This window comes from Salvelinus alpinus, chromosome 22 (genome assembly GCF_045679555.1).
Source record: "Salvelinus alpinus chromosome 22, SLU_Salpinus.1, whole genome shotgun sequence".
Classification (NCBI taxonomy): domain Eukaryota; kingdom Metazoa; phylum Chordata; class Actinopteri; order Salmoniformes; family Salmonidae; genus Salvelinus; species Salvelinus alpinus.
In genome coordinates this window covers 26,974,266-26,999,575 of record NC_092107.1, presented here as the reverse complement: position 1 = coordinate 26,999,575, position 25,310 = coordinate 26,974,266, and the positions used below count along the sequence as shown (strand labels likewise).

The 25,310-nt window shown below is 41.7% G+C and overlaps 1 protein-coding gene across 2 annotated transcripts in view; it reads right to left on the bottom strand.

Moving 5' to 3' along the window:
* Positions 1–25,310, bottom strand: part of LOC139549360 (ATP-binding cassette sub-family C member 5-like) — an 87,342-nt gene extending 62,032 nt beyond the window's left edge. For both annotated transcript variants that reach the window (XM_071359785.1, XM_071359786.1), the window contains exons 1-2: positions 25,222–25,310; positions 24,007–24,182 (exon numbers count right to left, since the gene is read on the bottom strand). In XM_071359785.1, the coding sequence (XP_071215886.1) occupies positions 24,007–24,126 (120 nt within the window). In that variant the 5' untranslated portion in view covers positions 24,127–24,182; positions 25,222–25,310. The remainder of the gene's footprint in view (positions 1–24,006; positions 24,183–25,221) is intronic.

The window sequence follows — 25,310 nt, the reverse complement described above, 5'->3', positions numbered from 1 at the left end:
GCACTTTTCGCACCAAAGTACGTTCATCTCTAGTAGACAGAACGCGTCTCCTTCCTGAGCGGTATGACGGCTGCGTGGTCCCATGGTGTTTATACTTGCATACTATTGTTTGTACAGATGAACGTGGTACCTTCAGGCGTTTGGAAATTGCTCCCAAGGATGAACCAGACTTGTTGAGTTCTACAATTATTTTTCTGATGTCTTGATTGATTTATTTTGATTTTCCCATGATGTCAAGCAAAGAGGCACTGCGTTTGAAGGTAGGCCTTGAAATACATCCACAGGTACACCTCCAATTTACTCAAATTATGTCAATTAGCCTAACAGAAGCTTCTGAAGCCATGACATAATTTTCTGGAATTTTCCAAGCTGTTTAAAGGCACAGTCAACTTAGTGTATGTAAACTTCTGACCCACTGGAATTGTGATACAGTGAAATAATCTGTCTGTAAACAATTGTTGGAAAAATGACTTGTGTCATGCACAAAGTAGATGTCCTAACCGACTTGCCAAAACTATAGTTTGTTAACAAGAAATTTGTGGAGTGGTTGAAAAACGAGTTTTAATGACTCCAACCTAAGTGTATGTAAACTTCCGACTTCAAATGTACATTTTCCAGACCGAGTATATTTCACATTTGTTATCTTGTTGTTAATAGCCGCTCCATTCAACCCCTTTCCATCTCTCTTAGCACCATCCATATTGGATTTGCCATTTATTTATCAACTGCTGTGATGCTTCACAAATTCTGAACATTTCTATTCTCATAGTTTCTATAGATTGTAATTTAAAGAGTTTTTTGCTAAAATAATAATTATTGATCGATTGACTGACTTTTCAAATCATCCAGTATTGCTATCTACAGCGTTAGCTCCAGGTAAATGTTGCCATTTCTGGACCTGTAACCAAAAACGAGCTACTTATGGACAGTACCACAAATGATCTAATGTGTCTGCCTCCTCACAGCAAATTCTGCAAAGCTGTGGAGGTTGTCTGCCATATAGATAGCATTCTATTGGTTGCAAGAATTTTGTATGATCATTTAAGTTGAAAAATTCAAAGTTTTGAATCCGGCGTCATTTTGCGTGAATTCATAAACCATGTGCCATGGAATCGGTACATCGCAAATCTCTTAACTATTTTGCAATCTATATGGCACAACTGTCAATTTTTTGGTCCCTGGTATAACTTTTTTTATTTATCACAATTTGCTTTAACCAATTTTGGTCTTTAATGCTGGGCCGACAGACAAGTTACTTTCCCCCCTTTCCACTTGCCTCTTCCATTTTTGTGGTAATGCACTATTAGTTGTTTGTAATTTTGGGTAGAGCAGACATTTCCATATATTTGTGTTAGCTGCATGTGTAACAACTCCACCAGTCTGATTTTATGATATCAATTACAAAGATAATTTATCGATAAAATGTTAAGATTTTTTTTAATCAATTAGTATATTTGAGTTTAACCACTATTTGTTCTGTCTTTTCTGGTGGATTAAACTGAAATTGCAACCATGGCTTGTTAAAAAAAATAAAGATATTTTTGAGATTATTTTGTTTTCAAATAACGGAATATGACTGGTTGTAATCTGAATAAAGGGAAAAGGCCATTCTTGAACATGGGGTGAGACATAATTTGCATATTGCTGAAGCCTTTAGTGAAAGGTCTAATGCTTTAATATTTAATCATTTCTGCCCTCCAAAATCATATTCATTATATAAATAGGCCCTTTTAATTTTGTCTGGCTTGCCATTCCAAATGGGATATTTTTTTCTCATGTAATTTAAAAATCAGGTCGCTAGACCATAAGCAAATAGGTAAGGTATTTTCCTTTCCATGGTAGCAAGATATTATCTATTTTGCTAACTTTCTATAAAAATGTATTGGAGTGAGATCATTTTTTTCCATTCGGAATATGTATACCGAGTATGTCCACATCCCCGTCAGACCATTTTATTGGTAAAGTATTTTTTGTGATACAATACGTAATATACAGTGGTTCTTCCTTTAAAAGTTGCATCATACTGCGGCACACCCTGCATGCTGCTGCAGCATTCTGTGGCACGTCATTTAATTCTCAGTTATTGCTAGTTTGACCACCAGAGGGCATCTTTGAGAAACATCTGATTTGAGAAGCATTATTACATATTGGCATTACCAGAGAACGTAAACTTTTTGTAATAACATAGCAAATGGGATTGATTTGAATAAATTTGGCTTAATTAATTTGATTTAATGTTATGTTTCCATTCAGAGAAATTGTCAGTTTGTAAATTCAGACCGTTTCGCTCTAGGAGCGAACACTGGACGTTCGGGCCGAGGATTAGGCTTGATTTGAGTGTTCTGGCCTTACAACAGCAGTCAAGCACCCAAGCTAACGTTGGCTAGCTACTTCCAGACACAAATGAGAACACTCTGTCCATTTACACTCACCCTAGCAGAGCTGGTAAGGCTGTCGTTTTGAAATAATCGTGAAAACACAGGCCTTGTTTTAGTGCATTTTTCAACCTGTCAGCTCCTATTTAGTCCATGGCACCAACTCGCCTTCCGAATGTTCTATTCCCAGCTTGTTGTTCAACGTCACAATGCCTGCTTCGCTATTGTTGGCAATAGCCTATAGTTAATATACTGGCAAGTTTTATGTATAACTAGTAACGTTAGGTAGCTAGCTAACATATCATTACAGCAGTATGTACCGGTATGCTATGTGGTTCGTAAGGACAGCGTAGCTAACAAATTGTCAGCCAACATAACGTGTTAAGGTAACTTATTTGAAAAGTCGTTACTTTTACATTGAGTAGCAAGCTACCCCTTGGTCGTCAGCAAAAATCTGGTCTGTGATAGGAGGGGAGGTTTCCACACCTAGCTCAGCTCTTAGACTATTCTTTAGTAAAGTTTGAATAGTCTATTGTTCAGCTATTAGCCCTCCTCCCCAACTTGCAACAAATTGCTGTTCCCATCTCATTCCTTTCCCTCTTCCATGCGTCATCATTCTGCTCCTGAGAGGCTCGCTTGTGGGCGTGCTGGCAGGATATGGCAGCAGCTTTGGTTGCGTGTCAAGAATTCTGCATACAGTAGCACGTTTTATGAAGGTGTGGTTATTCACAGGCAAATTGTTATATGCTATGGAGGTACATGTGTCTTTGTCAAGATAACTTTTTTTATTTTCAATCAAAAATAATTGTTCTGAAAGCAACTTTTTTCCGACACAAAGGAAGTCAAAGCAGACACCTACGAAGATGGCATCTCAGGTAAGCAGCACTAGGCTGTATTGACGTATCCTAAAAATGGCATCTGCTGCTTTAGATTGAACGGTCATATATATAAAAAAAAAAATAAGCTATGTTCTTTACTTTCAGAGAGCGAGCTGACCAAGGGGTCAAAAATTTAGATAGTCAGATGTTCACTGTCCGAGGAACAGGCCATGGAAGCTTTATTGCTGGCAAAAGTGTCCATAACCAGAGATAATTAAACTGTTCTGTGTTCTTTTTCTCCATCTCTGCCTGTCTTGTTTTACATGGAACCTGTCTCACATGCATTAATTAAAAAACCCTTAAGATGTCAGCTGTTAATTTTCAGATTTACACCACAAACAGTCATTTTCACTGCGCTATCTGTTGCTGCCAAGTCACGATTTCCCTGGGGATTAGCCTTGCAATAGGTATTGTTTCAGGTACACTCCGATAGGTGTCTGCGTCACATAGTCTTCTATTGTTTGTCCTCATGTCTGTTTTTCAGAATAAAGTACTCTGTAGCCACTTAGTGTGGACACCAGGTGAGACCACACACACAATAACAGTCTTTCTTCTGCACTTCATCCCTCTCTCCCTTCTCCCTAAATCCGCTAGGTTATATCAGCTGTTTTGGTGAACCCCTCCCGCATCTGAACTGGCTGACACAGAGGGCACAGCATGATCATAGGTGAGCTGTCACTTGGTCGGGTCAACAGGAATTATTATTAAAGATGCTTTACATTGAAATACAGACAGATGTAGTAGTCCCAGAGTTAATGATCCAAGGTCAGTTTTTCATTTCACCTCCTGATGATGATTATGACTGACTGTGGTAGAATTTAAAAAAAAACAAGGCTTAATCATGCTCTCTGTCACTCGTCTGCAGGTATGTTTTGATGTGAGAGGAAGCCAGTCTCGTCATCGCCACCTCACCCGCTCTTAAGAACCTTCGAGCCAACTGAGGGCCCAAGGATCGGTTAGGAGACACCGCAATTGTGATGAACTGGGAGAATATTAGGGTAGCACTGGAATTCATTAATCATATGCTGTCTGCCGCTGTTCTTACCACTTTTCCTTTCTGTCTTCTACACCTCCCCACCTCGTCTTTCTTCCTCATTTTATAATGCACACCATATGTTCATTGAAGTATAGACTGAACTTGTAATATTATAATGCATTTATGTATTTATAACACATGGATAATTAACTACTTTCAATAAAGCGTTTCACATTCTCCACTGGTTGAAATTAAGTATCTCATTGAAATACTATCCTGTGTCCTCAGATTAATGCAGATGAAGGGAGTTAGATATGCATAGTATTTTTTTCTGTATATATGAATTACAAATCAGCCTTTAAATCATGTTTCTAGTCTGAACATCCGGCGCCGACAGATGGTCGCTTCGCGTTCTCAGGAAACTATGCAGTATTTTGTTTTTTATGTAAGAAATAATACATTGTTGCCCCAGGAAATCTTTGGTTTTATTACATACAGCCGGGAGGAACTATCGGATGTAAGAGCAACGTCAACTTACCAACATTACGACTTTCCCGAAGCGGATCCTCTGTTTGATCCACCACCCAGGACAATCGATCGGATCCCAGCCGGCGACCCAAAACAACAGTGCCGCAGGAGGGGCAGAAGGCTCTGTAGACAGGCACATCACGCACCGCTCCCGAGTTTACTACTCTCCAACGTCCAGTCTCTTGACAACAAGGTAGACGAAATCCGAGCAAGGGTTGCCTTCCAGAGAGACAAAGATTGTAACGTTCTTTGTTTCATGGAAACGTGGCTCACTCGAGACAAGCTATCGGAGTCGGTACAGCCACCTGGTTTCTTCACGCATTGTGCCGACAGAAACAAACATCTCTCTCGTAAGAAGGGCAGGGGCGGTATGCCTTATGATTAACGAGACGTGGTGTGATCATAACAACATACAGGAACTCAAGTCCTTTAGCTCACCTGACCTAGAATTCCTTACAATCAAATGTCGACCGCATCATCTACCAAGAGAATTCTCTTCGATTATAATCACAGCCGTATATATCCCCCCCAAGCAGACACATCAATGGCCTTGCATGAACTTCATTATACTCCATGTAAACTGGAAGCCACATATCCTGAGGCTGCATTCACTGTAGCTGGGGATTTTAACAAGGCTAATCTGAAAACGAGACTCCCTAAATTTTATCAGCATATCGAATGCGCTACCTGGGTGGAAAAAATCCTGGACCATTGTTACTCTAACTTCCGTGACGCATACAAAGCCCTGCCCCGCCCTCCTTTCGGAAAAAATCTGACCACGAGTCCATTTTGTTGCTCCCAGCCTATAGACAGAAAATAAAACAGGAAACGCCCGTGCTCAGGTCCGTTCAACGCTGGTCCAACCAGATTCCACGCTTCAATATTGCGTCGATCACGTGGACTGGGATATGTTCCGCATAGCGTCGGACAATAACATTGATGAATACACTGATTCGGTGAGCGAGTTAATTAGCAAGTGCATCGGTGATGTTGTACCCACAGCAACTATTACAACCTTCCCCAACCAGAAACCGTGGATTGATGGCAGCATTCGTGCAAAACTGAAAGCGCGAACCACTGCTTTTAATCAGGGCAAGGCGACCGGAAACATGACCGAATACAAACAGTGTAGCTATTCCCTCCGTGGCAATCAAACAAGCTAAGCGTCAGTATAGAAACAAAGTAGAGTCGCAATTCAACGGCTCAGACATGAGAGGTATGTGACAGGGTCTACAGTCAATCGCGGACTACAAAAAGAAAACCAGCCCCGTCGCGGACCACGATGTCCTGCTCCCAGACAAACTAAACAACTTCTTTGCTCGCTTTGAGTACAATAGTGCCAACGACACGGTCCGCTACCAAAACCTGCGGGCTCTCCTTCACCGCAGCCAACGTGAGTAAAGCATTTCAACGTGTTAACCCTCGCGTCCTCAGAGCATGCACAGACCAGCTGGCTGGTGTGTTTACGGACATATTCAATCAATCCTTATCCCAGTCTGCTTCAAGAGGGCCACCATTGTACCAGTTCCCAAGAAAGCTATCGCCCCGTAGCACTCGCCTCCGTCATCATGAAGTGCTTTGAGAGACTAGTCAAGGATCATATCACCTCCACCCTACCTGACACCCAAGACTCACTCCAATTTGCTTACCGCCCCAATAGGTCCACAGACGACGCAATCGCAATCACACTGCCCTAACCCATCTGGACAAGAGGAATACCTATGTAAGAATGCTGTTCATCGACTACAGCTCGGCATTTAACACCATAGTACCCTCAACTCGTCATTAATCTCGAGACCCTGGGTCTCGACCCGGTCCTGTGCAACTGGGTCCTGGACATCCTGACGGGCCGCCCCCAGGTGGTGAGGGTAGGAAACAACATCTCCACCCCGCTGATCCTCAACACTGGGGCCCCACAAGGGTGCGTTCTCAGCCCTCTCCTGTGCTCCCTGTTAACCCATGACTGTGTGGCCATGCACGCCTCCAACTCAATCTACAGATGAAAAATTGAGAGCATCCTGTCGGGCTGTATCACCGCCTGGTACGGCAACTGCTCTCCCCACCACCGCAAGGCTCTCCAGAGGGTAGTGAGGTCTGCACAACGCATCACCGGGGGCAAACTACCTGCCCTCCAGGACACCTACACCACCCGATGTCACAGGAAGGCCAAAAAGATCATCAAGGACAACAACCACCCGAGCCACTGCCTGTTCACCCCGCTATCACCCAGAAGGCGAGGTTAGTACAGGTGCATCAAAGCGGGGACCGAGAGACTGAAAAACGGCTTCTATCTCAAGGTCATCAGACTGTTAAAAAGCCATCACTAACATTAAGGGGCTGCTGCCAACATACGGACTCAACTCCAGCCACTTTAATAATGGAAAATTGATAATGAAAGTATCACTAGCCACTTTAAACAATGCCACTTTTTAAATAAATGTTTACATACCCTACATTACTCATCTCATATGTATATTCTGTACTCTATACCATCTACTGCATCTTGCCTATGCCGTTCGGCCATCACTCATTCATATATCTTTATGTACATATTCTTATACACACAAGTGTAAAGGAATGAATAAGGTAGTTGTTAAATTGTTAGGTTAAATTACTTGTTAGATAATACTGCATGGTCGGAACTAGAAGCACAAGCATTTCGCTACACTCGCATTAACATCTGCTAACCATGTGTATTTGATTTAGTCTATTGCATAGTTACAATGTGTAATCATTGATGTCCCAGGAGCAAGAGTGGTAAACACTGTTGAAGTGTATCATTGTAATACATGCATACAAAGCATTTTGATTTGACTGAAAAATAATGTCTCAGATTCATACCTGAACCGCACCTTTATTTGCCAAAGAAGAGTACATGATCAGTGAATATATTCAATTTACAGGCTACAATGTGGGAATCTCATGTGTGGTAATAACTACAGTACATGTGTATATAGGACTTGCATCCTTGGCACAATAAAAAATATTATATTCTACTCTATCCATAGGCTTGAAGTTGATACAACAACTATGATAGCAGAGGTTCATAGATTGGTATAAATATTAGTTCAGAACCTAACATTTTAGGGTCCACACACAAATCGGCTACATACTGTAGCTAGCTACACATCCATAGGGATACAGTTATTGTTATCCTCCACTACACAATAAGCAAGTACATAGTTAGCTAGCTATGTTACTTCAGCTGCAAGGCAAGCTTACACAATTATACATTCAATTTGCAGTAAATGCTTTAGCTAGCTAGATTCTTTACATCCACTTTTTCACAAGACGACAGCCTGGTTTGCTGGTTTTCTCAGGAGACCCTAAAACAAATTACAAATTAATTATCCTAACACTAGCTAATGTTAGCTAGTCAGATAACTTGCTAAAATAGCGATTTTCATAAATTAAGTTATGGACAAAAAAATATGCACAAACATTTGTCTCTACATTAACTTACATATTCCTCTCAATTGTAATTTTTTTGCTTAACTCGTTATGACTTTATAACAACTTACATCTGGTTCCACCATAATGTTTTGTCAGCCATCTTTGTTGAAGAACGTCAAGGCAAGGGTGGCTCGCGTCAAAATTCGTCATTGGAATCACTCGATATGATTAGTCATAACCTTGCGACTCAAATGCATAATGAGTGCTCTAACTCCCCCTTGTGGTCTGGAGCAATGAAGCCATGATGCTAGGTACCTCTAAGTCCAGCGGTGCAAGTTCGCAACTTTTAAAGGAGGAACCACTGTAGTACACTCATAATTTGGTTTTAATCCAGGGAGGTTAGAAAAAGTATATAGATCCTCATCCTCTGAGGCTGTGGATTAAAAAAATAAACAACCATCAGCGTACAATGAAACCTAAGCCCTGTATTTCTAATCCCTAAATATTATTGTTGGATCTGATTTTAACAGCTAACTGATGGCAATAATAAATAGATATGCCGATAGTGGACAACCTTGTTTTACTCCTCTTGACAGTTTAAAACTTTCTGCGATGTATTCATTATTTACTATTTTACACCTAGGGTTGCTATACATAACTTTAACCCATTTTATAAGAGATTATCCAAAATTGAAATATTCCAGGCATTTATATATAAACTCCAGTACTTATATTATCTCCAATGTATCGTCCATGTAAAAAACCTGTCTGATTAGGATGAATAATATCCGACAATACCTTTTAAATTCTATGCGCTAAGCATTTTTGCTAGAATTTAAGTGAATTGAACTGAGGTGTAAGAGGCCTCCAATGTTTTTAAAATGGACTGGATCTTTATAATTACCCCTTGGATCCTGTTTCAGTAATAATGAAATCAGACTTTCTTGTTGAGTGTCCGATAATCTACCATTTATATAGGAGAGGTTAAAACATGGTAATAACGGTCCTCTGAGTATATAAAAAAAAGTTTGGTATACCTCCACTTGTATGCCATCCAGGTCTGGAGTTTTCCCGAACTTAAAGGCTTTAATTGCGTCAAGAAGTTGTAAATTGGCCTTCACATGAGTGTCTTTCTGTACAGCTGTTAATTTTACATTATTAATAGAAAAAAAATCATATGCTTAAAGTACTTTACTTCCTCTTTCAAAATATTGTTTGGTCAATCATGGGTGACTCCATCATTTGTAACAAGTTCCAGTAAATCATTTTTCGTAGCATTTCTATGTTGAAGATAAAAATAAATATTTGGTGCATTTTTCCCCATATTTCATCCAGTTCGCTTTATTTAAAAAATATTTTACACTTGATCTTTCTTGAATAAGTTCCTCCATTTATTTTTGTTTTTCCTCTAACTTATTCTGAGCCTCTATGGTACCGTTTTTATTGCTATCCATCTGTACTGTTAGTCCTTCCATTTCCTTTGTTAATATGGACTCTTTTGACCGAAATTGCTTTCGTTTTAGAGATGAGTTGCATGGCCTCTAAAGGCACAATTAAAAGTGTCCCATACAATAAGGGGATCTGCTGTACCTATGTTATGTCAGAAAAAGTAAATACATTCTTCTGTCCTAGTTAAAAACAAGTTATCATCCAATAGGCTTTGATTCAATTTCAATATCCTTGCCCATGTGGAAAATCTGTAATATATATATGCCAATTATGTGATGGTCTGACCGCATTATGTCCCCTATCAACACTAACTTTTTGTGCCAGAGAGAATGACATAAGAAAGTAGTCACGGTCAGGATATTTAAGCCTCCATATACAGTGGGGAGAACAAGTATTTGATTTTGCAGGTTTTCCTACTTACAAAGCATGTAGAGGTCTGTCATTTTTATCATATGTACACTTCAACTGTGAGAGACGGAGTCTAAAACAAAAATCCAGAAAATCACATTGTATGATTTTTAAGTAATTCATTTGCATTTTATTGCATGACATAAGTATTTGATCACCTACCAACCAGTAAGAATTCCGGCTCTCACAGACCTGTTAGTTTTTCTTTAAGAAGCCCTCCTGTTCTCCACTCATTACCTGTATTAACTCCACCTGTTTGAACTCGTTACCCGTATAAAAGACACCTGTCCACACACTCAATCAAACAGACTCCAACCTCTCCACAATGGCCAAGAGCAGAGAGCTGTGTAAGGACATCAGGGATAAAATATCCACTTTTTTCCAATATATCAATGACATTCGGGAATTCCTTAAGTGCATGAGGGTGATAAGTTTAGTGTGATTTCCTTTACGGTCCATAGAGGTATTTAAGACCATATTATGATCTCCCACTATGAAGTCTTGTATTGCTTGTATGGTTGATAAATTAATATACACTACCGTTCAAAAGTAATTTTTTTTGTCCATTAAAATAACATCAAATTGATCAGAAATACAGTTTAGACATTGTTAATGTTACAATGTCAAAATTATTTTTTATATCACCACTTTTGAATTTCTTTGCCCATGGGAGAAATATACACTGCTCAAAAAAATAAAGGGAACACTTAAACAACACAATGTAACTCCAAGTCAATCAGACTTCTGTGAAATCAAACTGTCCACTTAGGAAGCAACACTGATTGACAATAAATTTCACATGCTGTTGTGCAAATGGAATAGACAAAAGGTGGAAATTATAGGCAATTAGCAAGACACCCCCAATAAAGGAGTGGTTCTGCAGGTGGTGACCACAGACCATTTCTCAGTTTCTATGCTTCCTGGCTGATGTTTTGGTCAATTTTGAATGCTGGCGGTGCTTTCACTCGAGTGGTAGCATGAGACGGAGTCTACAACCCACACAAGTGGCTCAGGTAGTGCAGCTCATCCAGGATGGCACATCAATGCGAGCTGTGGCAAGAAGGTTTGCTGTGTCTGTCAGCATAGTGTCCAGAGCATGGAGGCGCTACCAGGAGACAGGCCAGTACATCAGGAGACGTGGAGGAGGCCGTAGGAGGGCAACAACCCAGCAGCAGGACCGCTACCTCCGCCTTTGTGCAAGGAGGAGCAGGAGGAGCACTGCCAGAGCCCTGCAAAATGACCTCCAGCAGGCCACAATGTGCATGTGTCTGCTCAAACGGTCAGAAACAGACTCCATGAGGGTGGTATGAGGGCCCGACGTCCACAGGTGGGGGTTGTGCTTACAGCCCAACACCGTGCAGGACGTTTGGCATTTGCCAGAGAACACCAAGATTGGCAAATTCGCCACTGGCGCCCTGTGCTCTTCACAGATGAAAGCAGGTTCACACTGAGCACATGTGACAGACGTGACAGTCTGGAGACGCCGTGGAGAACGTTCTGATGCCTGCAACATCCTCCAGCATGACCGGTTTGGCGGTGGGTCAGTCATGGTGTGGGGTGGCATTTCTTTGGGGGGGCCGCACAGCCCTCCATGTGCTCGCCAGAGGTAGCCTGACTGCCATTAGGTACCGAGATGAGATCCTCAGGCCCCTTGTGAGACCATATGCTGGTGCGGTTGGCCCTGGGTTCCTCCTAATGCAAGACCTCATGTGGCTGGAGTGTGTCAGCAGTTCATGCAAGAGGAAGGCATTGATGCAATGGACTGGCCCGCCCGTTCCCCAGACCTGAATCCAATTGAGCACATCTGGGACATGTCTCGCTCCATCCACCAACGCCACGTTGCACCACAGACTGTCCAGGAGTTGGCGGATGCTTTAGTCCAGGTCTGGGAGGAGATCCCTCAGGAGACCATCCGCCACCTTATCAGGAGCATGCCCAGGCGTTGTAGGGAGGTCATACAGGCACGTGGAGGCCACACACACTACTGAGCCTCATTTTGACTTGTTTTAAGGACATTACATCAAAGTTGGATCAGCCTGTAGTGTGGTTTTCCACTTTAATTTTGAGTGTGACTCCAAATCCAGACCTCCATGGGTTGATAAATTTGATTTCCATTGATACTTTGTGTGATTTTGTTGTCAGCACATTCAAGTATGTAATGAAAAAAGTATTTAAAAAGAATATTTCATTCATTCATATCTAGGATGTGTTATTTTAGTGTTCCCTTTATTTTTTTGAGCAGTGTATTTTGCCCCCCCCTAGTCCTTTTTCAACGCAAGTTTTTCTAAAATTGTTGAATGAGTTTCCTGTAAACAATAGATATTATACTCTTTCTCTATTAGACAGGTAAATACTGACCATCTTTTATCTGCTAAACTATTACAATTATAACTGGCTGCACTTATTTCACCATTTAAAATCTATCATAATATATGTTTGTAAACTCCCCATTAAAAAGGACCACAGTGATTGAGTGTCCATATAGCTAAACCATTATATTTGCATTGCTATTAAGTAAACCTCCAAATGTTCCCCACTATTCCACCTGCTAAAACCCCTCCCGATCCCAAGTTTGGTTGTCATCCCAGCGACTGGCAGACCACCCGTCTCCCAGGGCCCCCGGGAGACTGGAACTCGTCCATTGAAAAGAGCACACAGTGCCACCCACAGAACAGAAGCAGATCAGCCGCCAAAATAATTTCCATAGCCCTCACCTCAATTTGCTTGATATATACACCGATTGAAAAATTTAAACTCATCAAAAAAAGAAACGTTCCTTTTCAGGACCCTGTCTTTCAAAGATAATTCGTAAAAATCCAAATAACTTCACAGATCTTCATTGTTAAGGGTTTAAACACTGTTTCCCATGCTTGTTCAATGATCCATAAACAATTCATGAACATGCACCTGTGGAACGGTCGTTAAGACACAACAGCTTACAGACGGTAGGAAATTAAGGTCACAGTTATGAAAACTTAGGACACTAAAGAGGCCTTTCTACTGACTCTGAAAAACACCAAAAGAAAGTTCATCTGCGTGAACGTCTTAGGCATGCTGCAAGGAGGCATGAGGACTGCAGATGTGGCCAGGGCAATGAATTGCAATGTCCGTACTGTGAGACGCCTAAGACAGCGCTACAGGGAGACAGGACGGACAGCTGATCGTCCTTGCAGTGGCAGACCACGTGTAACACCTGCACAGGATCGCTACATCCGAACATCACACCTGCGGGACAGGTACAGGATGGCAACAACAACTGCCCGAGTTACACCAGGAACGCACAATCCCTCCATCAGTGCTCAGACTGCCCGCATTAGGCTGAGAGAGGATGGACTGAGGGCTTGTAGGCCTGTTGTAAGGCAGGTCCTCACCAGACAACAACGTCGCCTATGGGCACAAACCCACCGTCACTGGACCAGACAGGACTAGCAAAAAGTACTCTTCACTGACGAGTTTGTGGTTTTGTCTCACCAGGGGTGATGGTCGGATTCGCGTTTATCGTGGAAGGAATGAGCGTTACACCGAGGCCTGTACTCTGGAGCGGGATCGATTTGGAGGCGGAGTGTCCATCATGGTCTGGGGCGGTGTGTCACAGCATCATCGGACTGAGCTTGTTGTCAATGCAGGCAATCTCAACGCTGTGCGTTACAGGGAAGACATCCTCCTCCCTCATGTGGTACCCTTCCTGCAGGCTCATCCTAACATGTCCCTCCAGCATGACAATGCCAGCACTGCTCGTTCTGTGTGTGATTTCCTGCAAGACAGGAATGTCAGTGTTCTGCCATGGCCAGCGAAGAGCCTGGATCTCAATCCCATTGAGCATGTCTGGGACCTGTTGGATCGGAGGGTGAGGTCTAGGGCCATTCCCCCCAGAAATGTCCGGGAACTTGCAGGTGCCTTGGTGGAAGAGTGGGGAACATCTCACAGCAAGAACAGGCAAATCTGGTGCAGTCCATGAGGAGGAGATGCACTGCAGTACTTAATGCAGCTGGTGGCCAGACCAGATACTGACTGATACTTTTGATTTTGACCCCTCCCTTTGTTCAGGGACACGTTATTCAATTTCTATTAGTCACATGTCTGTGGAACTTGTTCAGTTTATGTCTCAGTTGTTGAATCTTGTTATGTTCATACAAATATTTACACATGTTAAGTTTGCTGAAAATAAACGCAGTTGACAGGAAGAGGACGTTTCTTTTTTTTCTGAGTTTATATATTTAAAAGAATCCTGCCTATCTTCATTTCCATAATTAACATTTGTAATAATGTAGGTAGTTCATGCAAAGGATTGTTACCTCTTACCAGGATTGCCATTTCAAAAATGACACTTTGGCATGGCAAGCAACTATTTTAGAAAACAATTGTGATTCATCCTATATTGTCCCTTACATCTTTACTCCCTAGTAACAGTTGTGGGACACACACACACACACACACACACACACACCTTTCCCCCACAAACAACCATACACTCAGATGCTCCATCCCAGAGTCCAACTGAAGAAAGAACTTGATTTACGAATGCATACACAGACATGAAAAATTTAGCAAAAACGGGTCCCCCGTTGTGACCATATTCCCAAGCATCTCTGTGCAGTCAGACCTTTGATGATTTTGTGCCACCAGGGCCACAATAATATGGCCCCTCTCTGAATGTCCGAGTGTGACCCCCTCCCCATTGGTTACTGCAGCTAGTGTTGCCAGCACTGCCACTGCCTGGGTGGGGACTCCCCACCGGAATCTCCACCAGCTAGGTACAAGGTCTTCAAGGTTCTCATTAGCAGCTTTGAGAATTTCCTTGTATATTATGCTCTCCCATCAGGGGGATTTGGCTTTGTAGGACCAACCCTGCCAGGCAGGCTCAGAATCTTGAGGGTGTGGTGCTGCTTTAGTAGGTCTCAGACCACATTCATCTTTCTGATTTGGCTGCGTATAGGCTACTTACGGTAGGTCCATAAAACAGATAAGGACTTCTCCTTAGCGTATGGGTCGCTCAGGTATAGGGTTGGGGACCGTTCCATCATGATAGGCCAATAAATAAATCAACTACATTTATAATATATTTTAAAATGTATATCCCACATCTGCACAAAATTGAAAGCTCTCATATCCCCTGCTCACAAGCACACATGGGCTCTGGGATTTGCAACCACCATCCTTTTTCACTCACTCAACTCCACACTTTTCCAAACACAAAAACCCCACCTTCCATCACAATACTCCTGCACATACCCACATACTGTGTCCTCTGTGTTTTATCTCTTCCATGTTGATTCAGTACTTTTGTGTTCCAGTTCCTTGTATTTGAAGATGTATAATTTAGTTAATTATCCTACTAATGCTGTCTTATCAATTCATAAAATACAATAAATGGAAAGTCTAATACTAATTATTTTCCAACATTCCCTACCTAGAATGGTATAGTGTAGTTGTAGTTTATTTATTTAAATTGTTGTATTTTATTGCTTTTCTAGATATTTTTTAAAATTACAATCCCGACCATGGCTAATATTGAGTGTTCCATTAATAGAATCCTCTATGGGAACTTTAATATTTAGAATAGCCATGGAGTCTCGGAACATTTGGTTATCAATATACAGTTTATCGACTACGAGAGCTACACTTTTCCTTTTTAATATCTTCTCCTTGAAGATTGGGTACAGAGCTTTGCGCCGTTCTGCAATTTCCTTCGGGAAATGCCTATTATCATGCCAGCAAGTCTTTTAACCATTAAAGAAATGATACGCTGTACACGTTCAAGTTGGATTTTGTTGACAGCTTCGCGTGGGATCTAAAGTGCTGTAAGGAGGAACTAACTATACCGCCGGGAACTTCTTGTCTTGGATACCAGTAAGTACCAGATTCTCTCTCATGGATCTAGATTGTATGTCATTTTTTATTTATGTAACCTTTATTTAACTAAGCAAGTCAGTTAAGAACAAATTCTTATTTACAATGACGCCCTACCGTGGCAAATTGTGCGCCACCCTATGGTACCCCCAAGCCTGAATTCGAACCAGGTACTGTAGTGACGCCTCTTGCACTGAGATGCAGTACCTTAGATCGCTGCACCACTTAGGAGCCCCAAGTAAGGCTTCTCTCAGAAAGATGTTCTCCTGTTTAAGTTCATTAACGTCCATTTCAATCTTATAGCTAGACATCCCTTTTAGCGTGTTTGTTTCTTTCTCCATTGTCGCGGCTTTTTCGTCATTCATCTCGAGGCTCGCCTTCAACTCCTTTATATCCTTACTGACTAGTTCAAGTATGTCATTTATCGATTTTAACAGATCGGTTTCCACCCTTACCATTCCCGGTGGTGAAAAGCTTAAATCGTCTGTGTCCTTAGAGTCGCGATACACACTACTTTTGAGTTGGGGTAAGAACCGCCTCCAAAAGCGGCCAAGCAGAGATGCAGAGGTCGTTCAGGCAGGCAGAGAGCAAGAGAACAACAAAGAGCTCGGCCGAGCGTGAGGCACACGCGCTGGAGTCAGCCATACAAGGACAGTACATCATCTCACAAACACACAATCACTAAAATACATGTCATGTACCAAATGTGATGAGGCAGTATGTAACTCTTGCACAACTGTTCTTTTTACCAGCAGACAAACGGGTCATTTCTTGCGTCAGCTGAGGTATGACTCAGCCCTGATTGAGTAATTCTGTCACAGAGGAGGCCTGGGGAACGACTGAGGTACAGCAAAGACGTCAGCACACACTGCTCCAGAGGAGGGAGCAAGAAAACAGATAGAGGTCATTTTTAAGATTAGGATAAAGTATTGTTGAATATGGATTGTTTGGAAGATTTGACTCGAGTTTCCCTTTACAAACACTGTAGTCTGGAAATTCCTTTAATTAGTCAATTACATTAGTAATAATACATGGCAGTGTTTCCCCTATATGCATTTAGCAGTGATGCACCGCCACTGCAATAAATAAATAAATATATATTAATAATATACACAAACACACAGTGCCTTTGGAAAGTACAGTTGAAATCGGAAGTTTACATACAATTAGGTTGGAGTCATTAAAACTCGTTGTTCAACCACGCCACAAATTTCTTGTTGACAAACTATAGTGTTGGCAAGTCGGTTAGGACATCTACTTTGTGCATGTCACAAGTCATTTTTCCAACAATTGTTTACTGACAGATTATTTCGCTTATAATTCACTGTATCACAATTCCAGTGGGTCAGAAGTTTACATACACTAAATTGACTGTGCCTTTAACCTTTCTGAACCACCCATCCCGGATCCGGGATAATTGTCATCAGAAACGCTGACTACCACAGCCTAGCCTAGCGCCACAGGTATATAATATAATATAATTTCATGAAATCACAAGTGCAATATTGCAAAACACAGCTTAGCCTTTTGTTAATCCATCTGTCGTCTCAGATTTTGAAATGATGCTTTACAGCGAAAGCAATACAAGCGTTTGTGTAAGTTTATCGATCGCTCGACAAAACAATAAGTACACCTAGCATCAGGTAACTTGGTCACGAAAATCAGAAAAGCAATCAAATTAATAGTTTACCTTTGATGATCTTCAGATGTTTTCACTCACGAGACTCCCAGTTAGACAACAAATGTTCCTTTTGTTCCACAAAGATATTTTTTATATCCAAATACCTCTGTTAGTTTGATGCGTTATGCCCAGGAATCCACCGGAAAGAGCGCTCGCGACAACGCCGACAAAAATCCCAAATTATATCCATGATGTCCACAGAAACATGTCAAATGTTTTTTTATAATCCATCTTCAGGGTGTTTTTCAAATATCTATTCGATAATATATCAACCGGGACAGTTGGCTTTTCACTAGGCCAGGGAGGAACAATGGCCGCCTTTCTCTGTTAGGCAGAACTCACTCTGAGAGCCCCCACCTATCCACTTACGCAATGTGCCCTTTCACGCTCATTCTTCAAAATAAAAGCCTGAAACTATGTCTAAAGGCTGTTGACACCTTAGGGAAGACATAGAAAGAAAAAAAAGTCTGGTTGATATCCCTTTCAATGGGCAATAGGGATGCTTAGGAACAGAGAGGTTTCAAAAACAGGGTCACTTCCTGATTGGATTTTCTCCAGGTTTTAGCCTGCAATATCAGTTCTGTTTAACTCACAGACAAAACATTTACAGTTTTGGAAACTTCAGAGTGTTTTCTATCCTAATCCGACACTTATATGCATATTCTAGTTTCGGGGGCTAAGAAATAGGCAGTTTAAAATGGGTACGTTTTTTAGCCAAAAACGAAAATGTCGCCCCCTGGTCTTAAGAAGTTTTAAACAGCTTGGGAAATTCCAGAAAATGTTGTCATGGCTTTAGAAGCTTCTGATAGGCTAATTTACATCATTTAAGTCAATTGGAGGTGTACCTGTGGATGTATTTCAAGGCCTACCTTCAAACTCTTTGAAGAGTGCCTCTTTGCTTGACATCATGGGAAAATCAAAAGAAATCAGCCAAGACCTCAGAAAAAGAATTGTAGACCTCCATATGTCTGGTTCATCCTTGGGAGCCATTTCCAAATGCCTGAAGGTACCACGTTCATCTGTACAAACAATAGTGTGCAAGTATAAACATGATGGGACCACGCAGCCGTCATACCGCTCAGGAAGGAGAAGCTCCTTCCGTCTCCTAGAGATGGACGTACTTTGGTGCAAAAAGTGCAAAACGATCCCAGAACAACAGCAAAGAACCTTGTGAAGATGCTGGAGGAAACAGGTACAAAAGTATCTATATCTACAGTAAAATGAGTCCTATCGACATAACCTGAAAGGCCGCTCAGCAAGGAAGAAGCCACTGCTCCAAACCCGCCATAAAAAAGCCTGACTACGGTTTTCAACTGCACATGGGGACAAAGATTGTACTTTTTGGAGAAATGTTCTCTGGTCTGTGGCCATCACAAAGCCCTGACCTCAATCCTATAGAAATGTTGTGGGCAGAACTGAAAAAGCATGTGCGAGCAAGGAGGCCAACAAACCTGACTCAGTTCCTCCAGCTCTGACAGGAGGAATGGGCCAAAATTTACCCAACTTATTGTGGGAAGCTTGTGGAAGGCTACCCGAAATGTTTGACCCAAGTTAAACAATTTAAAGGCAATGCTACCAAATACTAATTGAGTGTATGTAAACTTCTGACCCACTGGGAATGTGATGAAATAAATTAAAGCTGAAATAAATCATTCTCTTTACTATTATTCAGACATTTCACTTGCTTAAAATAAAGTGGTGATCCTGACCCAAGACAGGGAATTTTTACTCTGATTAAATGTCGGGAATTGTGAAAAAATTGAGTTGAAATGTATTTGACTTCAACTGTATTCAGACTCATTTACTTTTCCCACATTTTGTTACGTTACCAGCCTTATTCTAAAATGGATTCAATAAAATAATCCTCATCCATCTACATAGAATTACCCATAATGACACAGCAAAAAACAAGTTAAGAAATGTTTGCAAATTTATTTAAAACAAAAAACTGAAATATATTTACATACAGTGAGGCAAAAAAGTATTTAGTCAGCCACCAATTGTGCAAGTTCTCCCACTTAAAAATATGAGAGAGGCCTGTAATTTTCATCATAGGTACACTTCAACTATGACAGACAAAATGAGAATTTTTTTTCTCCAGAAAATCACATTGTAGGATTTTTAATAAATGTATTTGCAAATTATGGTGGAAAATAAACTTTTGTTATTGACCAAATACTTATCTCAATACTTTGTTATATACCCTTTGTTGGCAATGACAGAGGTCAAACGTTTTCTGTAAGTCTTCACAAGGTTTTCACACACTGTTGCTGGTATTTTGGCCCATTCCTCCATGCAGATCTCCTCTAGAGCAGTGATGTTTTGGGGCTGTTGCTGGGCAACACGGACTTTCAACTCCCTCCAAAGATTTTCTATGGGGTTGAGATCTGGAGACTGGCTAGGCCACTCCAGGACCTTGAAATGCTTCTTACGAAGCCACTCCTTCGTTGCCCGGGCGGTGTGTTTGGGATCATTGTCATGCTGAAAGACCCAGCCACGTTTCATCTTCAATGCCCTTGCTGATGGAAGGAGGTTTTCACTCAAAATCTCACGATACATGGCCCCGTTCATTCTTTCCATTACACGGATCAGTCGTCCTGGTCCCTTTGCAGAAAGACAGCCCCAAAGCATGATGTTTCCACCCCCATGCTTCACAGTAGGTATGGTGTTCTTTGGATGCAACTCAGCATTCTTTGTCCTCCAAACACGACAAGTTGAGTTTTTACCAAAAAGTTATATTTTGGTTTCATCTGACCATATGACATTCTCCCAATCTTCTTCTGGATCATCCAAATGCTCTCTAGCAAACTTCAGACGGGCCTGGACATGTACTGACTTAAGCAGGGGGACACATCTGGCACTGCAGGATTTGAGTCCCTGGCGGCGTAGTGTGTTACTGATGGTAGGCTTTGTTACTTTGGTCCCAGCTCTCTGCAGGTCATTCACTAGGTCCCCCCGTGTGGTTCTGGAATTTTTGCTCACCGTTCTTGTGATCATTTTGATCCCACGGGTTGAGATCTTGCGTGGAGCCCCAGATCGAGGGAGATTATCAGTGGTCTTGTATGTCTTCCATTTCCTAATAATTGCTCCCACAGTTGATTTCTTCAAACCAAGCTGCTTACCTATTGCAGATTCAGTCTTCCCAGCCTGGTGCAGGTCTACAATTTTGTTTCTGGTGTCCTTTGACAGCTCTTTGGTCTTGGCCATAGTGGAGTTTGGAGTGTGACTGTTTGAGGTTGTGGACAGGTGTCTTTTATACTGATAACAAGTTCAAACAGGTGCCATTAATACAGGTAACGAGTGGAGGACAGAGGAGCCTCTTAAAGAAGAACTTACAGGTCTGTGAGAGCCAGAAATCTTGCTTGTTTGTAGGTGACCAAATACTTATTTTCCACCATAATTTGCAAATAAATTCATTAAAAATCCTACAATGTGATTTTCTGGATTTTTTTTCTCATTTTGTCTGTCATAGTTGAAGTGTACCTATGATGAAAATTACAGGCCTCTCTCATCTTTTTAAGTGGGAGAACTTGCACAATTGGTGGCTGACTAAATACTTTTTTGCCCCACTGTAAGTAGTCAGACCAGTTGCTATGAGACTCGAAATTGAGCTCAAGTGCATCCTGTTTCCATCAATCATCCTTGAGATGTTTCTACAACTTGATTGGAGTCCACCTGTGGTAAATTCAATTGATTGGACATGATTCGGAAAGGCATACACCTGTCTATACAAGGTCCCACAGTTGACAGTGCATGTCAAAGCAAAAACCAAGTCATGAGGTCGAAGGAATTGTCCGTAGAGCTCAGAGACAGGATTGTGTCAAGGCACAGATCTGGGGAAGGGTACCAAAACATTTTTGCAGCATTGAAGGTCTCCAAGAACACAGTGGCCTGCATCATTCTTAAATGGAAGAAGTTTGGAACCACCAAGACTCTTCTTAGAGCTGGCCGCCAGTCCAAACTGAGCAATCAGGGGAAAAGGGCCTTGGTCAGGGAGGTGACCAAGAACCCGATGGTCACTCTGACGGAGCTTCAGAGTTCCTCTGTGGAGATGGGAGAACCATCCAGACTGACAACCATCTCTGCAGCACTCCACCAACTAGGCCTTTATGGTAGAGTAGCCAGACAGAAGCCACTCCTCCGTAAAAGGCACTACAGCCTGCTTGGAGTTTGCCAAAAGGCATCTTTAGGATCTCAGACCATGAGAAAATATTCTCTGGTCTGATGAAACCAAGATTGAACTCTTTGGCCTGAATGCCAAGCGTCACGTCTGGAGGAAACCTGGCACCATCCCTACGGTGAAGCATGGTGATGGCAGCATCATGCTGTGGTGATGTTTTTCAGCAGCAGGGACTGGGAGACTAGTCAGGATCGAGGCAAAGATGAACGGAACAAAGCACAGAGAGATCCTTGATGAAAACCTTCTCCGGAGTGCTCAGGACATTAGACTGGGGCAAAGGTTCACCTTCAAACACAACAACGCCCCTGAGCACACAACCAAGACAACACAAGAGTGGCTTCGGGACAAGTCTCTGAATGACCTTGAGTGGCCCAGTGAAAGACCGGACCTGAACCCGATCTAACATCTCTGGAGAGACCTGAAAATAGCTGTGCAGCAACACTCCCGATCCAACATGACAGAGCAGATCTGCAGATAAGAATGGGAGAAACTCCCCAAATACAGGTGCCCCAAGCTTGTTGTGTCATACCCAAGAAGACTCAAGGCTGTAATCGCTGCCAAAGGTGCTTTAACAAAGTACTGAGTAAAGGGTATGAATACTTATGTAAATGTAATATTTCAGCAAAAAAATTATCAAAACCAGTTTTTGCTTTTTCATTAGGAGGTATTGTGTGTAGATTGATGAGGGAAAACAAACAATTTAATACATTTTCAAGTAAGGCTGTAACCTAACAAAATGTGTTGAAAGTCAAGGGGTCTGAATACTTTCCAAAGGCACTGTATATGGGGTTTATATAGCACTTTTAATGGACCCAAGACACTTTACAATAGTAATAACAAAAATACAACAAAAAAATAACTAAATGGTATAAAATAGGAACAGGGTTGAAGAATGTTGTTGAAGCAGTGGAGGAACTGTCTAGGGCCCATTAGCCAAGGAAATACCTACCCAGTACCCACTCTTGTAAATCTGATAACATACGCCTAACATGAAGTGCACAAGGAGATCTAGAAAGAGGGGGCATGACCAGCTTAAATAACCTCAATGTCCAGAGGCATACTGAAGTGCAGACAATGGCCGGTCAGGAAAAAAACTGTACCTTGTAAGAGTATATAAATCTGTCTGAATGAAGGTGGCACATTGCCTGTTTCTGATCTTCTCCACAGCGCTTCTCAGCACGTGTGTGCCTGCCCCTCCCCTTCTCAATCACCCCCTGCTCACGTTTCTATTCTCACATTGCACAAACACAGCCATCAAGCCAATACGGTGCCTATTAGTCCCCCGCATCACAGGAAGCAAACGTGCTATAGGCTGTCACTGCCAGTGAGGCTGTAAGTGGGAGGGTCAAAGTTATGTAAACAATTGAAGCCAGGCAGCAGGAGGATGTGGGGTCTGCTAGAGATGGAAAATAACAAATAATATACTGGTAAACATGTTGAGGGGTCTAGTGTGGTTGAGGAAATTAGGTTTAGAAGAAAAAAAGGACAAAAACAAAAAATATATTTCATGATAAACAAAAAAATAAGAGAAACCCCTCTCCTATCCTGCTGACTAACGCTGACAGGGAAAGAGGAGGGAGGGGGTGACAAAAACACACAAACACAAAGGGTTGAGCACTTGGAGCAACAAAACAGCTGTTCCTCTATTTTAACAGGGAACTGCCATAGGTCCTTGTCACAGTGGTCCACTCTGCAAAGAGCGAGAAGAGCCACTGGCCCCACTAAATGTTTCCAACATTTAAAAGAAAAATAGGATGACTATGAATAACAGTTCATGACATGACAATAAAATGCAATAATGAATCATTTTCTCGAGTAGGGGGGAACTTGTGCCACAGACTTGTGACAGAACTAGGCTTGAGAAAGGACTACGTTCTTAATAGGATCAATCCAACCGCCAATACTTGTGATATTTGAAGAATGGGAGGATATTTAGCTGACTCAGCATAATTCTACAGCTCTCCCAGTCCCGCGACTATTTCAACGTCAGGCCCATTACCCTTATGCCATACAAAAGACAGTGGGTGCTTGACAACTTGGATGCTGAAACCAAATTAGCAAAATAGCTGTGAAAAATGGCATGTGCTTATCAAACTAATCAATCATCTTTTATTGCAATTACTCAAACACACTCAGACTGAGTTATGCAGAGGAAGAAACCTGCACACAGAGAAAGCAAGAATATACAGGCATAGGACCTAATGAGAAAGAAACTGAACATGACATTCAACCTGGCCATTATGATAATAGATCATCACAAACATTAAAATACCACCACACAGACTCACCTGGACCTTGGCGAGATCGTATGGGGTGACCTCTGTGCCTGGTAAAGTGTCTCTGCTCTGCACGGCCCGGTACACAGGCCCAGGTACCAGGTAGTCCTTTCCCAAATCATGCTCTTTCATCTTCTTTCACCAACATAGGAGCTGGCTGGCGTTTCCTCGCTATGCTTTGTTTTCAACTAATTGATATGGAACAACAGGACAAGGGGTGTCATGTATGAAAACATGGACGACTACAGACAATCAGCATTGTTGTTAACACTAAAAGTTCCGTTTGGTTGCTTGGAGGCACGTGTCCGGTTTTTGTTGAAATTGTTAGCACCTCATCATCAAATAAGGTATTTTCCAATTAAGGACAGGAACAATGATCCCATCCTATACATTAGCCTTCTAGGCTGCCTGGTATGTGGTGAGGGAGTGGAGAAGGATGACTCAGAAATGCTCAAATGTATTGCATAGCACAGTAATGAAACTGGTGATGCAGAGTGCATTTTGGGCAGTGGCAATACCTGTTACAGATGTTGCAGAGGGGCCAATTGTAAACTAGGAGAGGGGGGAATTATTTTTCAAAGGGTTATCTATTTCCAAACCTTTTTACAGCACATGTGCCATATTCCCTGCTGCTTCCTCTTCCAAAATAGTACAAAAACAGTAGGGTACAGGGAGTTGTGGATTATTTCATATTTTTTTTTTTTTAAATAGGGTTGGGGGGGATAATGAACATTATCGGAGGATTCAATATAATGCAGATGTGGCCATTTTAATTTAAACATTATTTGAGGACGTTATGAAGCCCAACTTCATGGTGACGTCACACGATTTATCAATTAGTCCTACTCTGTATTTATATGGAAACTCGACAACCCTGTTATAAAACGGGAAAACAACCATTTCATCACGAGCCCCGTGTCATAGTACACTGCTTCGGGCTGAGAGCTATACAGCCTGAGCATCGTTGCACAACAAGCATCCTCAAATATCTTAATTAAAATCATATAATAGTGTATGGCCGCTATGGCGAAACATGATTAAGACAATTAACAAATCAACATTTCAGTACTAGGCTACTATACGCAAAACGTTTAGGTTTTCTAAAACGTCAGTATGCAAAATGTCGATCTATAAAATATTAACATAGTCCCCCGATTATAAAATATTGTATGTATAAACATTTGAAAAAATAAGTGAGAAAAAAAAGATAATCTCGTTGACAAATACCTGGATCTCCTTGTCAGCCAGCCGAGCCCGATCAGTGGCCACGACAAAACAATTTATTTATAAAGCTGCTCTTTAAGGCAGCCGCTGTG